This window comes from Cydia fagiglandana, chromosome 1 (assembly GCF_963556715.1).
Source record: "Cydia fagiglandana chromosome 1, ilCydFagi1.1, whole genome shotgun sequence".
Classification (NCBI taxonomy): Eukaryota; Metazoa; Arthropoda; class Insecta; order Lepidoptera; family Tortricidae; genus Cydia; species Cydia fagiglandana.
The window spans coordinates 13,096,832-13,114,054 of record NC_085932.1 but is presented as its reverse complement, the minus strand read 5'-3'; the positions used below and the strand labels follow the sequence as shown (position 1 = coordinate 13,114,054).

The 17,223-nt window shown below is 37.1% G+C and overlaps 2 protein-coding genes across 4 annotated transcripts in view; one reads left to right on the top strand and one right to left on the bottom strand.

Annotated features, from left to right (window-relative positions):
• LOC134664576 (cadherin-86C-like) overlaps positions 1 to 17,223 on the top strand; it is a 106,315-nt gene that overhangs the window by 77,243 nt on the left and 11,849 nt on the right. For 2 of the 3 annotated variants that reach the window (XM_063521291.1, XM_063521306.1), the window contains exons 3-7: positions 7,279 to 7,472; positions 10,318 to 10,562; positions 13,072 to 13,155; positions 14,807 to 14,932; positions 15,089 to 15,353. In XM_063521291.1, the coding sequence (XP_063377361.1) occupies positions 7,283 to 7,472; positions 10,318 to 10,562; positions 13,072 to 13,155; positions 14,807 to 14,932; positions 15,089 to 15,353 (910 nt within the window). In that variant the 5' untranslated portion in view covers positions 7,279 to 7,282. The remainder of the gene's footprint in view (positions 1 to 7,278; positions 7,473 to 10,317; positions 10,563 to 13,071; positions 13,156 to 14,806; positions 14,933 to 15,088; positions 15,354 to 17,223) is intronic. The other variant, XM_063521296.1, reaches the window with a different exon arrangement.
• LOC134664704 (muscle-specific protein 20) overlaps positions 10,781 to 17,223 on the bottom strand; it is a 141,159-nt gene continuing 134,716 nt past the window's right edge. Inside the window, exon 5 of the mRNA XM_063521450.1 lies at positions 10,781 to 10,801. The gene's annotated coding sequence lies outside the window, so the exon portion shown is untranslated. The remainder of the gene's footprint in view (positions 10,802 to 17,223) is intronic.

Below are 17,223 nucleotides of genomic sequence, written 5' to 3'. Positions count from 1 at the left end.
AACCCAAAAAGGCAAATACAAAAGTTATTTGACCTTAAATCCATCACAGTTGATTGCTAAGCCCGCCCCCGTTTCAATTTGCATTAATTTTCGTTCGAGCCTAACTCATGTTAGTAATAATATATTGCGTGTTAAAGGTTGATGTAGGGTGTTATTCACACAAATACAGAATAAAATAATTAACATGTAAAAGTTAAAACAATTGATCCGTAGGGATTATACTTTCGGAACTCTACGTTCCGAAACTATTCACTTGACATAAAATTGACCGAGTTTCGATGTTTGTTCTTAAGTACTTAAACAGGCCCAAATTCTCTTTAATAAGACTTAGCGACGAACCTATTTCTTACAAAGAAGGCAACTGCCCATTAAATCTCATAATCATTAAAACTCTGACCATTAAATCTAGAGGTTAAGCTGTTGGGAATAATCCGGTTTTCTTAAAAAGTCGCACGCATATGATAATTTCCGAATTGTCAAATTGATTTATTTCCCGGACGTTTAAAATGAAATAATAATAAACAATGTTCTACATTAATTTGTTGCCTTATTATAAATCACCTATCACATGTTCTTGGTAATTTTCCTTGAATGTTATTTTAAAACCGTGATTGCATACATACGAGTATAATATTTAACTCTAATACATAACAAACTATTTTCAGCATCATAAATAAATTGTATAGTAAATTTTATCATAAGAATGTTCCAATACTTCTACCCACTGTTTATTAATCAGTAACTTTTTCAAAACTTGAGTGAGTACTGGGTAGCCTTCCTTCAGTGAAACTTTCTCAATCCAAATAAAAACACGACTACGGCCAATTAATGTCACCGTCCGTGTGGCTGGTCGGAGTCCCGTCGCGCCACGAGGTCAAAGGGCCGGCTCGCGTGATCCTAGCCATAACGATATCTTGCCCGAATTTACCGCCGCTGACCTAAAGACTGAACTTATTGCTCCTGGACTACCATCATCTATGTACACTGGCGTTATTAAAATTAAAAAAAATATTTTAAAAATACCTACACTTACTAAGAAGAACAGCTGAAAACTAGACATGTTGACATTTGAAATCGTGATAATGGGAAAGAAAGATTATATGACAGTAGATAAAAATCAGTAAGACCCTGTGGGCCTTGCCTCGTTACGCCAAGGAAATGTGCTGTCATTTATGAAATAGTCTGGTCGTGTAGAACAAAACCTACTCAATCACCTGAGAATCTAGATTTGAAATGAGAATAGGTGTATCTTTTTAGAGATGATGTGCGTCTGGTAACTTAGATATTTCAGAGGCTAAATTAAATTGGTCCTTAATTCAGTTTAGATTAAAATTATTTAATCATATTATATTTTTAAATCTTTGATATCTGTAGTATTATCTTAACATAATTCTAATTTGAATTAGAATTAGGAACCAACAAGTTACCTTTGAGATTTGTAAGTGGCTATTAAACAATCCAAAACACAAGAAGCTCTACAAATGCTCATTATTATTAAGGAAACGGTAACCAATATAATAACGCGGTTATAATAGACCCGCGTTGAGGTCACGATGTTAAACGAACGACATTAATAAGCTCTAATAAGTTTGCCTCCGTCTTAGATCCCACAGATTCGCTTCCTTCTATTTAGACGCCCTTATCTACTTAATTATCTTTCTTAAATATCGACAATTTCTCTGACCTATTCTTTCAGATTCAGATAATACATTACATTATATACTTAGTGCAAGTTTTAACCTACATAATCCTTTTTCATATAAAAAGCCACAATTGATGCGGCTTTTGCACTTTGGTCCAAGACGATTTCATAACATGTATTTACTTACATTACACATAATGTTTTTCTCTTGACTCAAATTAGCGTATTTATATAAATGCTTGAAATAAATACGTAATTATGATATTTATGATCAGACCTGGACTTGTTTAGTAGGTAACTTATTTGTTTTTGCTAGCGTTATTAGTCACTGTTGCTTAGTAATTTAAAATAAGGTTACGAAACATTTAATCCAGAGTTAACCTCGTTTAAGACTTTGATTGGACGTGACCGGCCGACGTAGCCTACATTACATACTAACTGCTTTTACTATACATTAAAGTCCGGAGGGCGGAAAATCGATACATGGTATTGACCAGCACATCGTCACCACGTGACCAGCGCATTTTATACATCAAATTTACAAAACCAATATTTGTTGCCGATACATTAGGGAATTGGATCCGCGAATTATCAAAAGTCGTCTCGTAAATACATACCTATCCTTAAAGAACTCATTTCCTTTCGCGTCCAACACCCCGAGATAAGGATTCATTCCCATTTTGAAACGATATTAATACCTGATAAAGATAAAGATAAAGACAGGTAGGAAATTATTATCTTTCACGTGTCACCGAAATCGTTTTACGAAAAACAGTTTTAATACTTACTTTTAATTAAATAGCTGTAGTAAACAGGGATTTTGTAATCCAGCTATGTTTAGAAAATGTAGGATAATCCTATTGCGACCTTAGCGGGCTTCCTACGATTAAGGTCAAGCAATTTTCAGAAGTACGTATTTAACTACGTCAAATTTAGTACGAAGTAAATCGTAAAACAGTAGCCTTTTTTCATCATGGACATTTTTATTATACATGTATATGTATCAGGCATACCATTTCACAAGGCCTAATTAGTGAATAAGGGGATAGCTTAATAATGAGCCCATATCTTCACAAATCGATCACCGTACACCTTGGGTTGTTATGAGGCGGTGTATTAGAATTTATAATAAGCGTGGTGCTATCAGCTCACGTCGGCTCACACACTCAGTGTTATGCTTATGATAATGGCGCCGCGGCCGCGAAGCACTGAGGTCAGCGCGGCGACATCGTGCGCAGCCATTTTTGCAGTATCTCCCGCTGTTCCAGCCGGCTCATGCTGCCCCGCGGCCCGACCGCTTCCAACCCGAGAAATATTACTCATAAATAACTATGACAAATGATATTCCGCTGCGATCGTTGCGCTCTAACCATTTCTGGAGTAGACCGCGTCATGTTCCACCCTCATTACTTTTTATGGGGATGTGATAGAGCGTTTTAGCACGTTCTGCCATTTACACCGGTTCACGATTTTGGACGAATTGTTTCCGCTTACAGTATTGCGGTTCTTACTATATATTAATATTAATAAAGGGATTTATTTTTACGTTCATGAAAAGTTCAGCCCAACTTTCAACCGTAAAACTGAGAGAAATAAGTACCTACCAAAGAATATTTAATGTTTTAAGCTTGGTATTAGAGCCCATGGTTTAATAATCCTTTAATTGCGTTTACTTGCTTTGTCCGTTATTGAATGTTTAATTGGTTTTCTGTTCAGCTAAAACGGTTAAAAAATTACTCATTTTATCAATATATATTAGGTACCTACCGATCACGGATATATGTTGAAGGATATTAACGATAAGTAGTATTCACATTCTAAACCTTCCTATAAGACGGAGATAAGAAAAATATAATCGGATTACCGAGTATTTAACGTGCAAGTTATACCTTTCTGACAACTATGCAGCAACCCACAAACTTACTCATTCCGACCTTGGAGGCGGTAATGGTGAAGATCTAGTATGAAATGGCGTTAGTTCCAATCTTGGGCACAGGAGCACATAACTTTGTAGCACGTACATTTAATCTGGTATCGAGGCGTCGATATCTGCGGCCGCACGCGACAAGATTTAAAGTTGCGGGCGAATGGCACGTCAGACAAATATTTCACCTTGGTTTGTAGCAAGCGGAAGCACTAGATCTAGTGCAACTTAGAAGATAACGGAGCTGTCTGGAAAGTTATTATATTTTAGAATTTCTATGAAGAAACTAAACTTCCGCATAAAGACTTTTCTTATAGCTAACTAAATATCTTCAGTTCATAGCATTTTATTATTCTAATTATAAACGACGTAACTACATACAGTCTCGCTTGTATAATTTTTGATTATCTACAGATTCTACAGTAATATAAAAAATATCAAATTTGTGTCCGTTAAAAGATGCCTTAATGCATTAAGTCCATCATTTGTGTTTAATTTAATTTGGGAATTAAAGTTTATACAATTATTTCAATTATTAATAAAAAAATAAACAAATCCTACCTCTTTACATAAATTGACTAGGTACCTAAGCCCGACAGTAAGCTTAATAACGCTTGTATTCTTGGTACTCTGACAACGATATATAATATATAAAATACAAATACTTAAATACATAGAAGAAAACATCCGTGACTCATGAACAAATATCTTTGCTCATCACACAAATAAATGCCGTTATCAGGATTCAAGCCCATGATCATCGGCTTCATAGGCAAGGTCACTAACTAAGCCAAACCAGTCGCCAAAATCGTTAAACATCAAACGATAAACACTTAAGCTTTTACAACACAAACATGATACTAACAAGTAAAAGAAAAACACTACGTAGGTGGTTAATAAAACATCAAGCTCTAAACTTACTAAACCTGCCAAGTGAAAAATGTTTGAAATCAATTTAGATTCGCTTTCAAAATCGAGTTGCGTTGGCAAGTTGATCCGTGTTTACTTGCCAGAGAACTTGTAACTTGTCTGTTCTTCGTCGGCGCAGATAGCTCTTAAGACACAAACATAAGACGCCATTTCTATAGCTGGTTTCCTGGATAAATATACAATTAGTAAATTACTGCATTAAATTAATAATACGTGGATATTACACGATGTTGAAGCTGTAATGGAGCGACTCTGACGTTAAGAGACGAGAAAAATGCAATAAACGAGTTTATTGTGATTGAAATACAGGTCATTAAATATTCTAACAACCCTACAACTAAATATTCCGATTACGGAACTGTTGCGTCTGATAATAATTATAATTATGGTTCTTCCAGTGCAACAATCAAATAAAATTAGAGATTGGCCTGTTTAACGTTATTATCGCTGCAGCTAGTACCAATGTGAGTAGTAAATTAAGTTCCTTAAGCACCAACAACTCGCATTACTGAACCGCCTCTCATCCCTACAAGGTTACATTAAAAATAAACTCAACTCGTATGTATGAACCGACATGAAATTAAAATTGAGTTATGCTCAAACCAGTTATTACCTGCAAAGCTATAAAGCGTCGCTTCCTGCTCGTAGCGGACAGAAGCCGAGCTATGATTTCATAACAATTTTCCCTTTCGCAAGTCCGAGTTCGAAAAGGCTTAGTTTCTTAGGATAATAAACTTTGCTTTTATGAATTAGGTATCTAAATAACTTTTTCTGCTCGAGACCTACAAACTTCAACACTCTAATTACTAAATTACTAATATTAAGTAGGTTATTTATTATCTCTTCTCAATATCGCTACTAATTTTTTTTCCATTTCGTTTTGAATGTGGCTGTTGTATGCCAGGTCAGCCCTGCCATCTTTTTAATTTCCTCTAACCATCTCTGACTCCGTCTCTCCATCGTAAAGTGAAAAAATACTGTTTGGTTAGACACAATATGATTTGAAAAATATCGGAAATAATGTTTCGTTTTGTTTATACCAAAGCTTAACCAGTGCTGAACCATTACTAGTTATCAGATTAGAGGAATATGAGGTTTAAAACATACAAAACATGTTTGTGTTGTGTGAATTCAGTTGTGTGTTATTATGTGCTTTTATAGGTCATTGTTGAATGAACCACAAAACGCATGTTTAGTTTAATAATCAACACTTCTATGTGAAGCAGAGATTGGTTATTCTGGTGCGATTCCGAGCTTCATTGTGCAAGAGAGTGTTGCAACAGTTAGCTTCTGATATATTTGATGCAATCATAAAATAGCGGTTCATCTTTCGCTGCATCTGCATATAAATACACACTTGAAGTACCTCAATAATACGAGTACCTACAACTAAAATTATAAACCTGAAAGTTTCTAGGTTTCAACATTCGGATAGTAATCTACAATAGAATACATATACTATGTGGCTTCCCATCAGGGAAAGTTCCATATGCACATGAAACATAAGGTCCCTTCTCTGATGGAAATGCGGAATTCATTTCCTGAGGAGGTGCAATGACGGTTAAAATATAGCACAAGTGTACTACAAGGGACGAGTGAAATTAGTTCAACGATTTACTTCTAAGCGTATGAACTCGCAGACAGAGGCTAATAGGTATACAAATCAATTCAAAATTTTAAATAAAATAATTATGTATTGAAATATGTAACTTGAAAATTTTATTGTTAATGGGTAGTTAATTCTTTTGTTTCTCCTTTATTACGTTAAACATAAATGATGCTTACTTAGGATTTTAAAAATACGATACGATGTCAGATCCAATATTCACGGAAATGAAAGCATCAACCTCTCGCCGAAGCTAAACAACTTCGTAACTAAATTGGATGAATATTCGATGTTTTCTTTGAAATCCCTTAGATCCATGTCGTCGGCATTGTATATTAATAACTTAATTCTTGTTGTTTGAGATGTTGATATTGTTGATAGAATTGACTGAAGAGCGTAGGATAATCTTGTTTCGAATTCGACATTGTTTATGTACGAATTAAGCTATTAAATTTACCAATATTTTCGCTTAAAACTTGTGTTTTGATATCTCGTAAAAAAAAGTTTGTGCGACACAATGTCAAGTACACGTAATATTTATGGAAGGTAGCAGCTAAATCTGGATGGCATTTGCAATGTGATCATTGAGGTCACGGCAATTTTATCATTAGATGTCAAATTTCTATGAAAATATGACGTTTATAATGACACCTACTCACTTGGTGCCATTCAAATCGGAAAGGTAGACGGACTCTAAATGTACATCGAAATTAGAAGTTTGACATTTCGCGTGCTCTATCAGATTTCACTATTAAAGAATAAATAACTAACAAGCAATATACATTAATAAGCACCTGACTGATTACATGAATACCTGTTACTTTCCATCAGAGATCATGCTCTATGTGCATAAGGACCCTTCAGGCATGGAACGCCACATATAACGCTAATATGTTTATTTACACCAATCGAACGACTAATGATATTTAATAACAAAAATAAATAGGCTGCAAAAAAAAAATATCAGCGGTTTCTCTTTACCAATAATAATTAAGACCCTCCTCCTTGTTGAAGTTATTTACAAAACATCAAATAATTTGGAGTTACATACTAAAAACATAAGACATACACCTACACCTACACATAATATGTTCAAATTAAATTAATAATACTATTACAACTTGTGTTGAAAAATGCTAAGGCTATTAATAAAACCTAATGTCCATTATTTGTCAGCAGGATGACCTGGCGCTGGGCACTGGTGTTGACGTGCCTAGCATGGGGCGCGCTGGGCGGCGAGCCGGTGTTCGACCCGACCACGCTGATGCGGCTCGTCCTGGTGCCGGCTGACGCGGCCGTCGGCTCCGTCATCTATAGGGTGCGCGCCTCCGATCCCGACTTCGATTATCCGCTGCACTTTGAGCTGATAGGTGAGCTGTTTATTTAAGATGGATTATTTCGTATAATTATATGCTGACAGCTGGGTCTGCATCAAACTAGAGTTTAATATGAGTGGGCCGCGCCCGCCTACACTAGCCAAGCGAGATGTCACGGTGAATCGAAAAAGATGTTTTTTCATGAATACAAAGGGACGAACAGGTTAGAAAACCCTGCATACTGCGGTCATTCTAGAGCAGGGGTTTCTATGTTGCTAAGTCTGGACTAGTCTTAATATATATTATGTACTTTGTATATTATACATCTGTACTGAATACTGCGATCATATATAACCATGGATACCGCCTTTAGGAACATTACCGTTCAAATTCTCGGGCCAAATTAGCACACATACACAATTACGCCTACATTCAAATAAGACGACGCGTTTACAGAGCCTGTAATCAAAGCTGGTAAACGAAATAATAGTCATCTTTATTACACTAATGGTACATAGCTAAGTGTAGATGAAATGCATATAATGTCAATAACTACCAATCAGCGACATTAATCCGCTAATAACCTTCTTGCTGTACGTACTGGCCGCTGAGAGTTCGCGGTCCATATTTGATTAGAATATGACTTGGACAGGGACAGGTTTATGCCATACATTGAAGAACCAGTCAAATAATTCACGTATAATAATTTAATGCAGATTAAAAGATAACTAGTTAAAATGTTGTTATGAAATGACAGACTAACTCAACATAAGTAAATATATCATTGTTGTATAAATGTATTCCGCTATAATAAGTATTTTGTATATTTTATTATCAATCTGTATGGCAGTGCGAATTCACGTTCAGGTATAGTCTGTCCGTTTTTCTAAGATCAAGTACGCCATAGTAAAGGTATGGCGAACTTAATATTAGAAATCGGACTGGCTATACAGTCTGCAAAATTTACACGGGTACACGAATCGGGTCAAAAATATTTGAACAGGCGAAGTCACAATATATCCCCACTTTCAGTTTAGAATATTTTATATGTATATAGCCGGTCAAGCAAGTTTGTCAGTAGAAAAAGGTGCAAAATTAAAATTTTGTATAGGACCACAGCCGTTCGCGCGCTTACATTTTCTAAATTTGCCACTCCTTTAATATTTTAAACTTTCGCGTTTTGAACACATATTAACTCACATTATACGAAACGAAACTGATTTACGTCGGTAAATCAAGGTAATTGAATATAATTCGCGTTAGACCCGTCTATAATGTGAGTTAATATGTTTGCCGCTCTTTTCTACTGACGAAAATGGCTTGAGAGAGAACCTACATATATGTGACAGTAGAGAGTGGATTCAAATGATCAACATTTACAGATAATGTGTGTATTTGTTAAATTAATTCAGTGAAAGCATGATAGGAAACATGTATCTACATATAGGAGACCGGGTATGATTATCTCACGGGTTATATCTCATGAATAGAACATATTCTAGATATCTTGCCATCCACTCAATTTCATGTCTCTCTAATTGGACAGCTTTTTTCCATAGTTCTCTGCGAATAGCATCTTGTGGGAATCTGAATGGAAAGTAATGTAAAATGACAATACCAAATTTGATTATTAATTTGAAATAACTAGGTAGTTTTTTTATAGCTCCATCTCATGAAATAAAAAAGGAAAATAAAAATCTGTATGAAGGTATTTATTACTACATTTATAATTATATAGAAAATACCTAAACCAAACTTAAATTAATAAAATAGTCTACTTCATTTAGCATAATACCATCCCTATTATCCTCGCAATTTAAAAAGTCGTATGTTGTTGTGAAAGTCGTATGCAGTTGTTACGTTTTAGCTTAGCACGGTAGTATTGAAAACAAATCGTCATGTTTTTTCCAAATTCTACTGAAGTTATCAGTTTACTACAAGTGAAAAGTGATTCCACTGTCCTTGGTATGAACTAAAATAACTTCTGCACCACTTCACGACACATGAATATATTTTTAATTACAAAAAAACGTTGTTTTTAAAAATTAATTTAGCCATTTGTCACTGACTGTCATCTCGGTCGTACTGAGATTGCCAATCGAGCAGTTTGTTAGTACCGCCTATCGCGGGGTAGTTTGCGTTGGGTCATAATTGAGCGGACAGAATACTTCCATGTATAGCATTTCGCTGACTGAATACGAGAATGTACTGAATAATACCTATAAATAAATACAGATTGGCCCAAAAATACGTTGACAACTATAGAGTATTTAACAAAAAATTACGAATTAAAACTACAATAATTTTTAGCCAAAACAAAAAGTTTAAAAAAATTGTGAATACATATTTTTGATAATATTCCGTAATAAAAAATAATCAATGCAAACTTTGGGCCAACCAGTACAATTTTCTCATGAATTCACCACGCTTAAACCATCCCGCAATAACTAAATAGGTTAAATCGAAGTTACTTCAACCAGAAAACGTTATCAAACTGTTAAAACAAAGCACTCTCAATTACTATCAATCAAACCTTTGTTTTCCCGTTATTCGGCACCCGACCGCTTTCTACTCAATTCCAGTTACCTATTCCTAATTTTGTTGTGTCGCACTATCAATGAAAGTGTCAGCGTCACGCCAGAGCGGTTTAGTATCTCGTTCATCGAGGGCATTTGAACGTTAAAAATCCAAAACAGGGCTCATTTAGACGATGCGAGAACTCGCATGCAAATTTCATTACATTGCGGATTTTGATCAGGCTGAATTGGACGTAACCAACAGTCCGCAATGTAACTAAATCGCATGCAAGTTCGCGCGCCGTCTAAATCAGCCCTTAAGATGATATCAGTGTACCTCGTATGCACCAATACCTTCAGGACGTTTTTTTTTTTTATCGCAGGTCAAATGGGTCGTTTGGACATCGGCGTCGAGACATTGCCATGCACCCGCTACAACTCCGTGTGCCAAGCCAACGTGATCCTCCTCCGGCGACTCGAGCCCGGGCGCTACGTGGACTTCAGGCTGTCCGTGAGGAACACCAGGGGCCGCAGCAGCAGGATCGCCTGCTCCATCACCGGGACCAATGCGACCACCCCGAGGGACACCATATTCCCGCACCAGCCACCTATCGTCTTGGTGCCTGAGGTATGTGGTGTTAAACCTCCTCATAAACTAGTATCAAAATTACCCAGAGAAAACCAAAAAGAAGATTGGTGGTGGTACTTAATTACAGCTACGAGTTGAACTTGGGGAACATAGCTGTGTTAAAGTGTTATAAAGTGTTATATAGCTGTAGTACTGATCATAGTTGAACCCAAACGGCGCGATTCGGGAAATCGTCGCATAGCGCCGCAATAGCGTAAGCGCCGGTCGCCATAAGGTACCTTTTGCCGTGGAACGTCACATATCTTTACTATTTCATATCTAGTGAATCTCTAATTCATTTCCCGAATCGCGCCGAAAGTACGGTACCTTCTTAATGCAGATAGGTACGTAAGATACGTTTTTGCTCCCGAAGTATTCTTAAAGGGACTGAATAGGATACCAATTATACTTTTCTTTAACAATTTGATTACTTATATAAAATAATGAAAATTAAAATTTATTTCTTTTCCTCAATCGTTTTAAATTTCCTTTTTTTCGCGAAGACCTCATCCTATGTTTTATCGCATTTTCCTTAATCCCGGTTGTCGAGGTAAGTCACGCTTATTTAATTTTGTCTGCGTTGGTGTAAATTAAAAGAGCCACAGACAGAGTGGATAATGAGATTATAAGGGTTACCTTAGATACAATTACGAAATGGTTCGCGTCAAATTATTTTCAGAAATTACTAAGTTATAGTGATGAGAGATTTAATTTGAACTAAAATACGCGACAACGACGACAGATATTAGAGTAAACTTTAGTGTACAAACTTGTATTGTTCAGGTTTCTGCTAAGTAGTAGGTATACGACAACGGCCTCCTGGCCTAGTCGCTAATGAAGCAGGAGGCCCCAGGTTCAATTTCCGGTAAGGTCAATTATTTGTGTGATCATCAATCAGATCATCAGGACTTTTACGTTTAAACTATGTTGTTTAACGGTTGACAACGAACACCTAATAATATATTCTATATTGTCTCCTCATATCTTGTAGGTGGCAGTGTTAAAGGCACCTGGTGCGATTACCGTACGAGAGCGTGGCTCAAATGAGCCGGCGTCAGCCTGATGTGATGTGATTAATGATGATGACGAACGCACCCTCCCCCTTAAATTAACTCTCTATTAACTGTCACGCATCATTCAAAGCGTTAAGTTTAAGAACACAATACGTTTCAACTGCCTAATTAAAATAAAATTTACGCAAACTGTAAGTACTCTGGCATCCATTTGATTTGGCAAACTGTCAGAACAGCTACTTATTTGAAATGTAGTAAAAAATGACAAATTACGGTGATTCGCCAGTAACTGGCCGGTTTTAGTAATTGGCCGCCCTAAACTAAAAATCAATTCTATTCATCTATAAACAGAATTCATTTTAGTAATATATGGCGGCTAGTTATTGAAGGCTGGCCAGTTATTGACACCTTATACTTAAATGAATTATGCTTATAGGTGAATAGATTTCATTTGGTGGCCAGTTTCTAAAACCAGCCAGTTACTGGCGAATTACCCTACATAAGAATGAAATGACCAGATAGTGCTTCAGTATAAACTTTGGACCAGCTCCGATACCTGAAAGACCACCTTCACACAAACTTCGACAACCGTCAACACCAACAGAGGCAAAATATATAAACACATTTTCTTTTTTGCGACACAGTGATTACCAGCGGATGAAAAAAAAAAAAAAAAAACATGAAGCTTTATAAAATATACGCCGGAAAATCTGATTGAGATATTATATTTGTATGCCAATCGCGAACCGCACCGTGCGTGCTACGCACGATTCGGTACCTACATAAAAAGTACTTATATTAAAATGTTCCCGAAAATATTGATTAGTTATATTAGTATAAATAGCGCCATGTCGGTCTAGTTTACTTGTCTAAGTTTATAGCGAACGTACAGATATACAGAATGGCAAATTTGTGTTCCGAAACCAAAAAACCTGTACATGTTTTAAAAAGTCTTGATTTTGATTAATAATCTCTTACCATTTTACAATTTTACTAAAGGTGACGCTCGAATGGCAACTGCAATTGCATTACTGTTGCAACATTACTTACGGCCTTGAAGCGATGCTGTATCTGTTAATTTCCTTACTACTTAAACACCTACTACATACTTAATTAACGAGCTACTACGTTCGCAGCCGCATTACTACCTCGATCATGACGTTCTATCTTTACTAAATATTATTAAATTGACAGTACAGCGGCGGCTTCAAGCCCGCAGCATTACCTACTGTCTCAACTGCAGCTATCGCCTTAATGCAGCTATCGTTAACATCCAGCTAGCTGCCTTAATGCAGCTATCGTTAACATCCGAATGTCACCTTAAATACTAAAAACGAATAGGCACCTTGTTAAACCGTCTTAGCCATAATTCAAATCTTCCATTTCAGAGCACTGCTTTTACTTTTTACTCTGGAAGTCTATTTAACCCGACTAAAAGTAGAGATTCCTATTCACTGCATTCGTAATTTATTTCTTTAGGAAAAACTCTTTTGCAGGACGCAAAGCGAGGCACGGACCTGGAGTTCGTGATCGCGAGGAAGAACCCTCTGTCGCCGAAGCCTTTGGAACTGGAATTATGGGTAAGTTATACAAGAACCTTTAATCGTACTTAATCCTTTGGTGAGTTGATGGAAATCGAGCTGTAAGTATATGTATATTGGGTGTAAATTAATTAATTAACGATTAGCCGTACTCTGAGAGGTGAATGTGTATCATACGGTATATTAGCAGTTTCATATATTTTGCGGAATACATATAGCTGAACTTAAATAAATCACTATTCACACATATCATTAGAATAACATTTTGTAGGTTTATGTTATTTCGAATAGTAAAAATAATGGAGAATAATAAATCAAACCAGCGACCGTTATTAATTATTTCGGTAACCATCGCATTACTTTCAGTTACTTAATCGTTTTTTTAGTGTGTTTACCAAACGAGTATAAATCTAATAGGTATTAACATTATGTACCTATTATATTAGGTAAAGGAATATTGCAAATTTTAGGCGAATGTAAATTTTAATTCATACCGGTAACTGAGGGCTTACCGCATAACCAAAATTCGCAAATTGCGGGGATTTATCTCTTTTACTTCAATGAAGGCGTAATTAGAGTGACAAAGAAAGATACTCGCAATTAGCGAACATCGATTTTCGCGGTAGGCCGGCTCCTGGTGTAAACTCATGATCACTTAGCCGAGAACATTACAAGCACGGTTCATTACGCAAATAATGAGACGTGATACGAGGCGATGATTAGGCGTCTAATGACTTTTTCGCTTCGCAGTTCCTTGTTTGATACGCGTCGCTATAACCACATAATGAGCTTTCGCGCTGAAGGCCCGTTTCCAGCGTTTCCACCCGTATCGCGTTGACGGATCCCGCAAATTTCATTTTACAATTTTAGTAGCGTGGCGTGCGCCGACGTAAGGCAAATTAGGTATGCACCCGCTGCACATGTAGATGTAATCAATTCACTCTTCTAGGAATTATCCAACTGGATACTTGGATTACCCAATACGTGTTAAGCGGTTCAACGTAAAATCGGGTTTCCATTTTTCAATGTACATGGGATTTTATTAGAGATGGCGTAATCAGGGCGTAATGTGTATAACTATGAAGGAAGTACCCATGGAACGTGCAGATTTACTTGCTCTCTTAAACGTCGGAAACAGTAAAAGACCAGGACCACTACAGTGGTACCCACAATGAGATAAGTTGGTAAACGGACAGTAGTTTGTTATTTTTTTGTTAAAATAATAATTAACTTATGTAAAACAATAGAAATAAAAGTATCTTTCGTTTATATGTTTGTTGATTTACAATGGTACAAAATACATCGAACAAGTATATTACGGGTGCTTAAAATGACCGTAATTTACATTAAATTATGGCAATTCTTAAGGTTTCGCTAGGATTCCAGGATTCCATTGTGTGCAATGAGAAGGGTCGGACAGCCGCGCGGCAGCCGCGTTGATGATGTTGCACAATTACCAGGCATTAAGAAGACTCAAGGCGTGTTAAATTTCTCACAGTCCGTGGAGAATGGCTAGGCACCCGTAACCTGAGGTCGCTTTATCGGCCACTTAAATGCTATAATAATGGAGAACGTGTCCTTACATGTACGTACTGTAATTTTAAAGCGGTCCGTCTATTATCTGGGCAGGCTCCAGCTCGTTCTTTTGCCGCAATTACCTATTTTTTCTTAACGATCCTTTTTCCCACAGGGATCACCTCTGTTCGCGATTCGACAGCGCCGCGTCTCTCCTGAGAACACCGAGGGTCAGATATTCCTCGTCGGGCCACTAGACTTCGAAGCACAGTCCATGTACCACTTGACGCTATTAGCCGTGGTAAGGAATGCAATTATGCGAAAACATTCAGCTTAATCACCTGTTTAAACTTAATTACGTTTTAAATCCAATTCGGTTAAGCATTTTCGAACCATTCGTGTCAAAATGAAATGTGGATTTATAGTAATTGATCGTAATGTTGCGCATGACTTGCAGGACCCATATGTGGAGATAGGGAAAGACACGAGAAATATAGCCAGCTTGGAGGTTGTGGTGGTAATCCAGGACGTCCAGGACATGCCTCCCGTGTTCACGTCGGCTCCTCCCATCACGCACCTACCGCGCCAGGTCACTCCGGGCGACGTCGTGGTGAAAGTGCGGGCTGAAGATGGTGACAAAGGGGTTCCGAGACAAATCAGATACGGACTCGTATCAGAGGGCAACCCCTTTACACCATTCTTCAACATCAACGAAACTACTGGTAAGCGAATAAACTCACTAATTGACTTTCGGATTCAGCAGCTCTCAACTTCTGTCGGACGCAATCAAGGGTATTAGTGTCAACAGTTATTTAACTCAGGTCGAAAGCTTCGCAGTAAATCGGAATAAATCCCAACGTCCATTAGTGAAATGTGAAGGAATGGAGTACGGCATTTTTAAAGGCAGGTATAGAAGGCAGGCAAGCAGAGAGGAGGAATTTTGCATGCCGTTGCCGCCATCTGGCTAATGGCTGGCTTAAATAGGCAAAATGACAACGGTTCACACGTACAAAACGATGTGGTACACATTTCTTGTTGAAAAAGCTACAAGTTGTTTTCCATATAACATGTATTTAAATACTGAGTTGAAAGTAAAATGCGCAACGCAATTTTCATAAGTTATGAGTAGTAGTCGAAGTGAACGTTAATAAGTGCCTTCTAAAAGCCCCACGTTATTTAATATACTTGAACCTCTGCAAATACTATTATACTTATATAAGACTAAGTGCAGCGTTTTAGAAGCCTCCTGGGGGTAAACATTTGAGTAACTGGCTAAAAGGAATTATTAACCCACACACTGCCCCGCTCGGTCGTATTCACTAGATTTTTCATTCACGCAAGCAAGGGGTATTTACCTTTTTAACGACCATATTGCCTTTACCTCTGAATTTTGCTTGAATTCACGAACCATAACCGACTTATTGTTGTAACAATCTTGACCTTAAAAAAATATGCTGGTGTTTTGTAGTGGTTATTTTATCATTAAGTAAAAAAAAACAGTCCAAAGTACTTTTACGTCGCATTTTTAGGGTCCCGTTGTCGAAATGGCAAACACAGTACGCATATAATTTTGTTTTATTGATCGTATTTGCTCTTGCATCTACTCTTGCTACCTGGATTCCGCCAGAGTACCAGCAAACTAGAGTAGTTTTCATTTTTAGCCTGATAACATCAGCGCGTCCGTCTTACGTCCGGCGGCTTCCGTAGGATATCCTACTTTGTTATCGCCACTCCCACAGCCTTGCTATAGCCCTGGTAGCCATCTGACCCACTTCGTTGTTATTAAACACTATCTGATTTAGTTCACGCTCGTTTAACAAAAACTTCTTTACGGCTTCAACTTTCGCAGGCAAACTTTCGTCATTTAGTTAGACAATTAATGGCTAAATAGCAACTGTTGTCATTATGGTTAAGGCATTAAGGCGAAGTCCTGAAAGCGATTTCAGAATCAACGCGTTGCATTATAACTTTCGTTTGACTTTCTGCTTCCGTAATTAAAACAACAGTGTTAACATCAAACACAAACAATAATTAACCCAGATTGAAGCTAATTGTAGGTCACAGATTAGATGTATTACGCTATTTAATATGCGATATAAGATATAAAACTACTTTTACCTAAATAAAGAATACATTTTCTTCAAATGTTGATATTTGAAAATGGGGACAAAATTGATTGATATCTATAATATATCATTTCAGGAAATGTCAAAATTAATATTCAAATTTTGGTATGCTTTATTAACACTGAACAAACTGATACAACGTTGTAATACCCTGTTTGGAACCAAAGATTACACCAGGCAAAATGGGCAACGCCGGCACGATACTATCCGGCGTCTAATAATCCATAGGTTCTACTCGTACCTATATTCTTATTCGAGTAACGTCCTGAATCGGCGGCGAACACCGCTACTGCCACAGCCTTGCAGCATAATGGCTCATTAGACCAAACCCGTCGTCTCGCCTCTACCCATTGTTTGCCCCCACCTTAATTCATAATAAAGGGCCTTTGAACGTCCCTTAGCGTAGAGCACAACTGTCGGTGCAGTCTAGCTACTATGTAAGTGCCTAGTTAAGATAATTAGATCG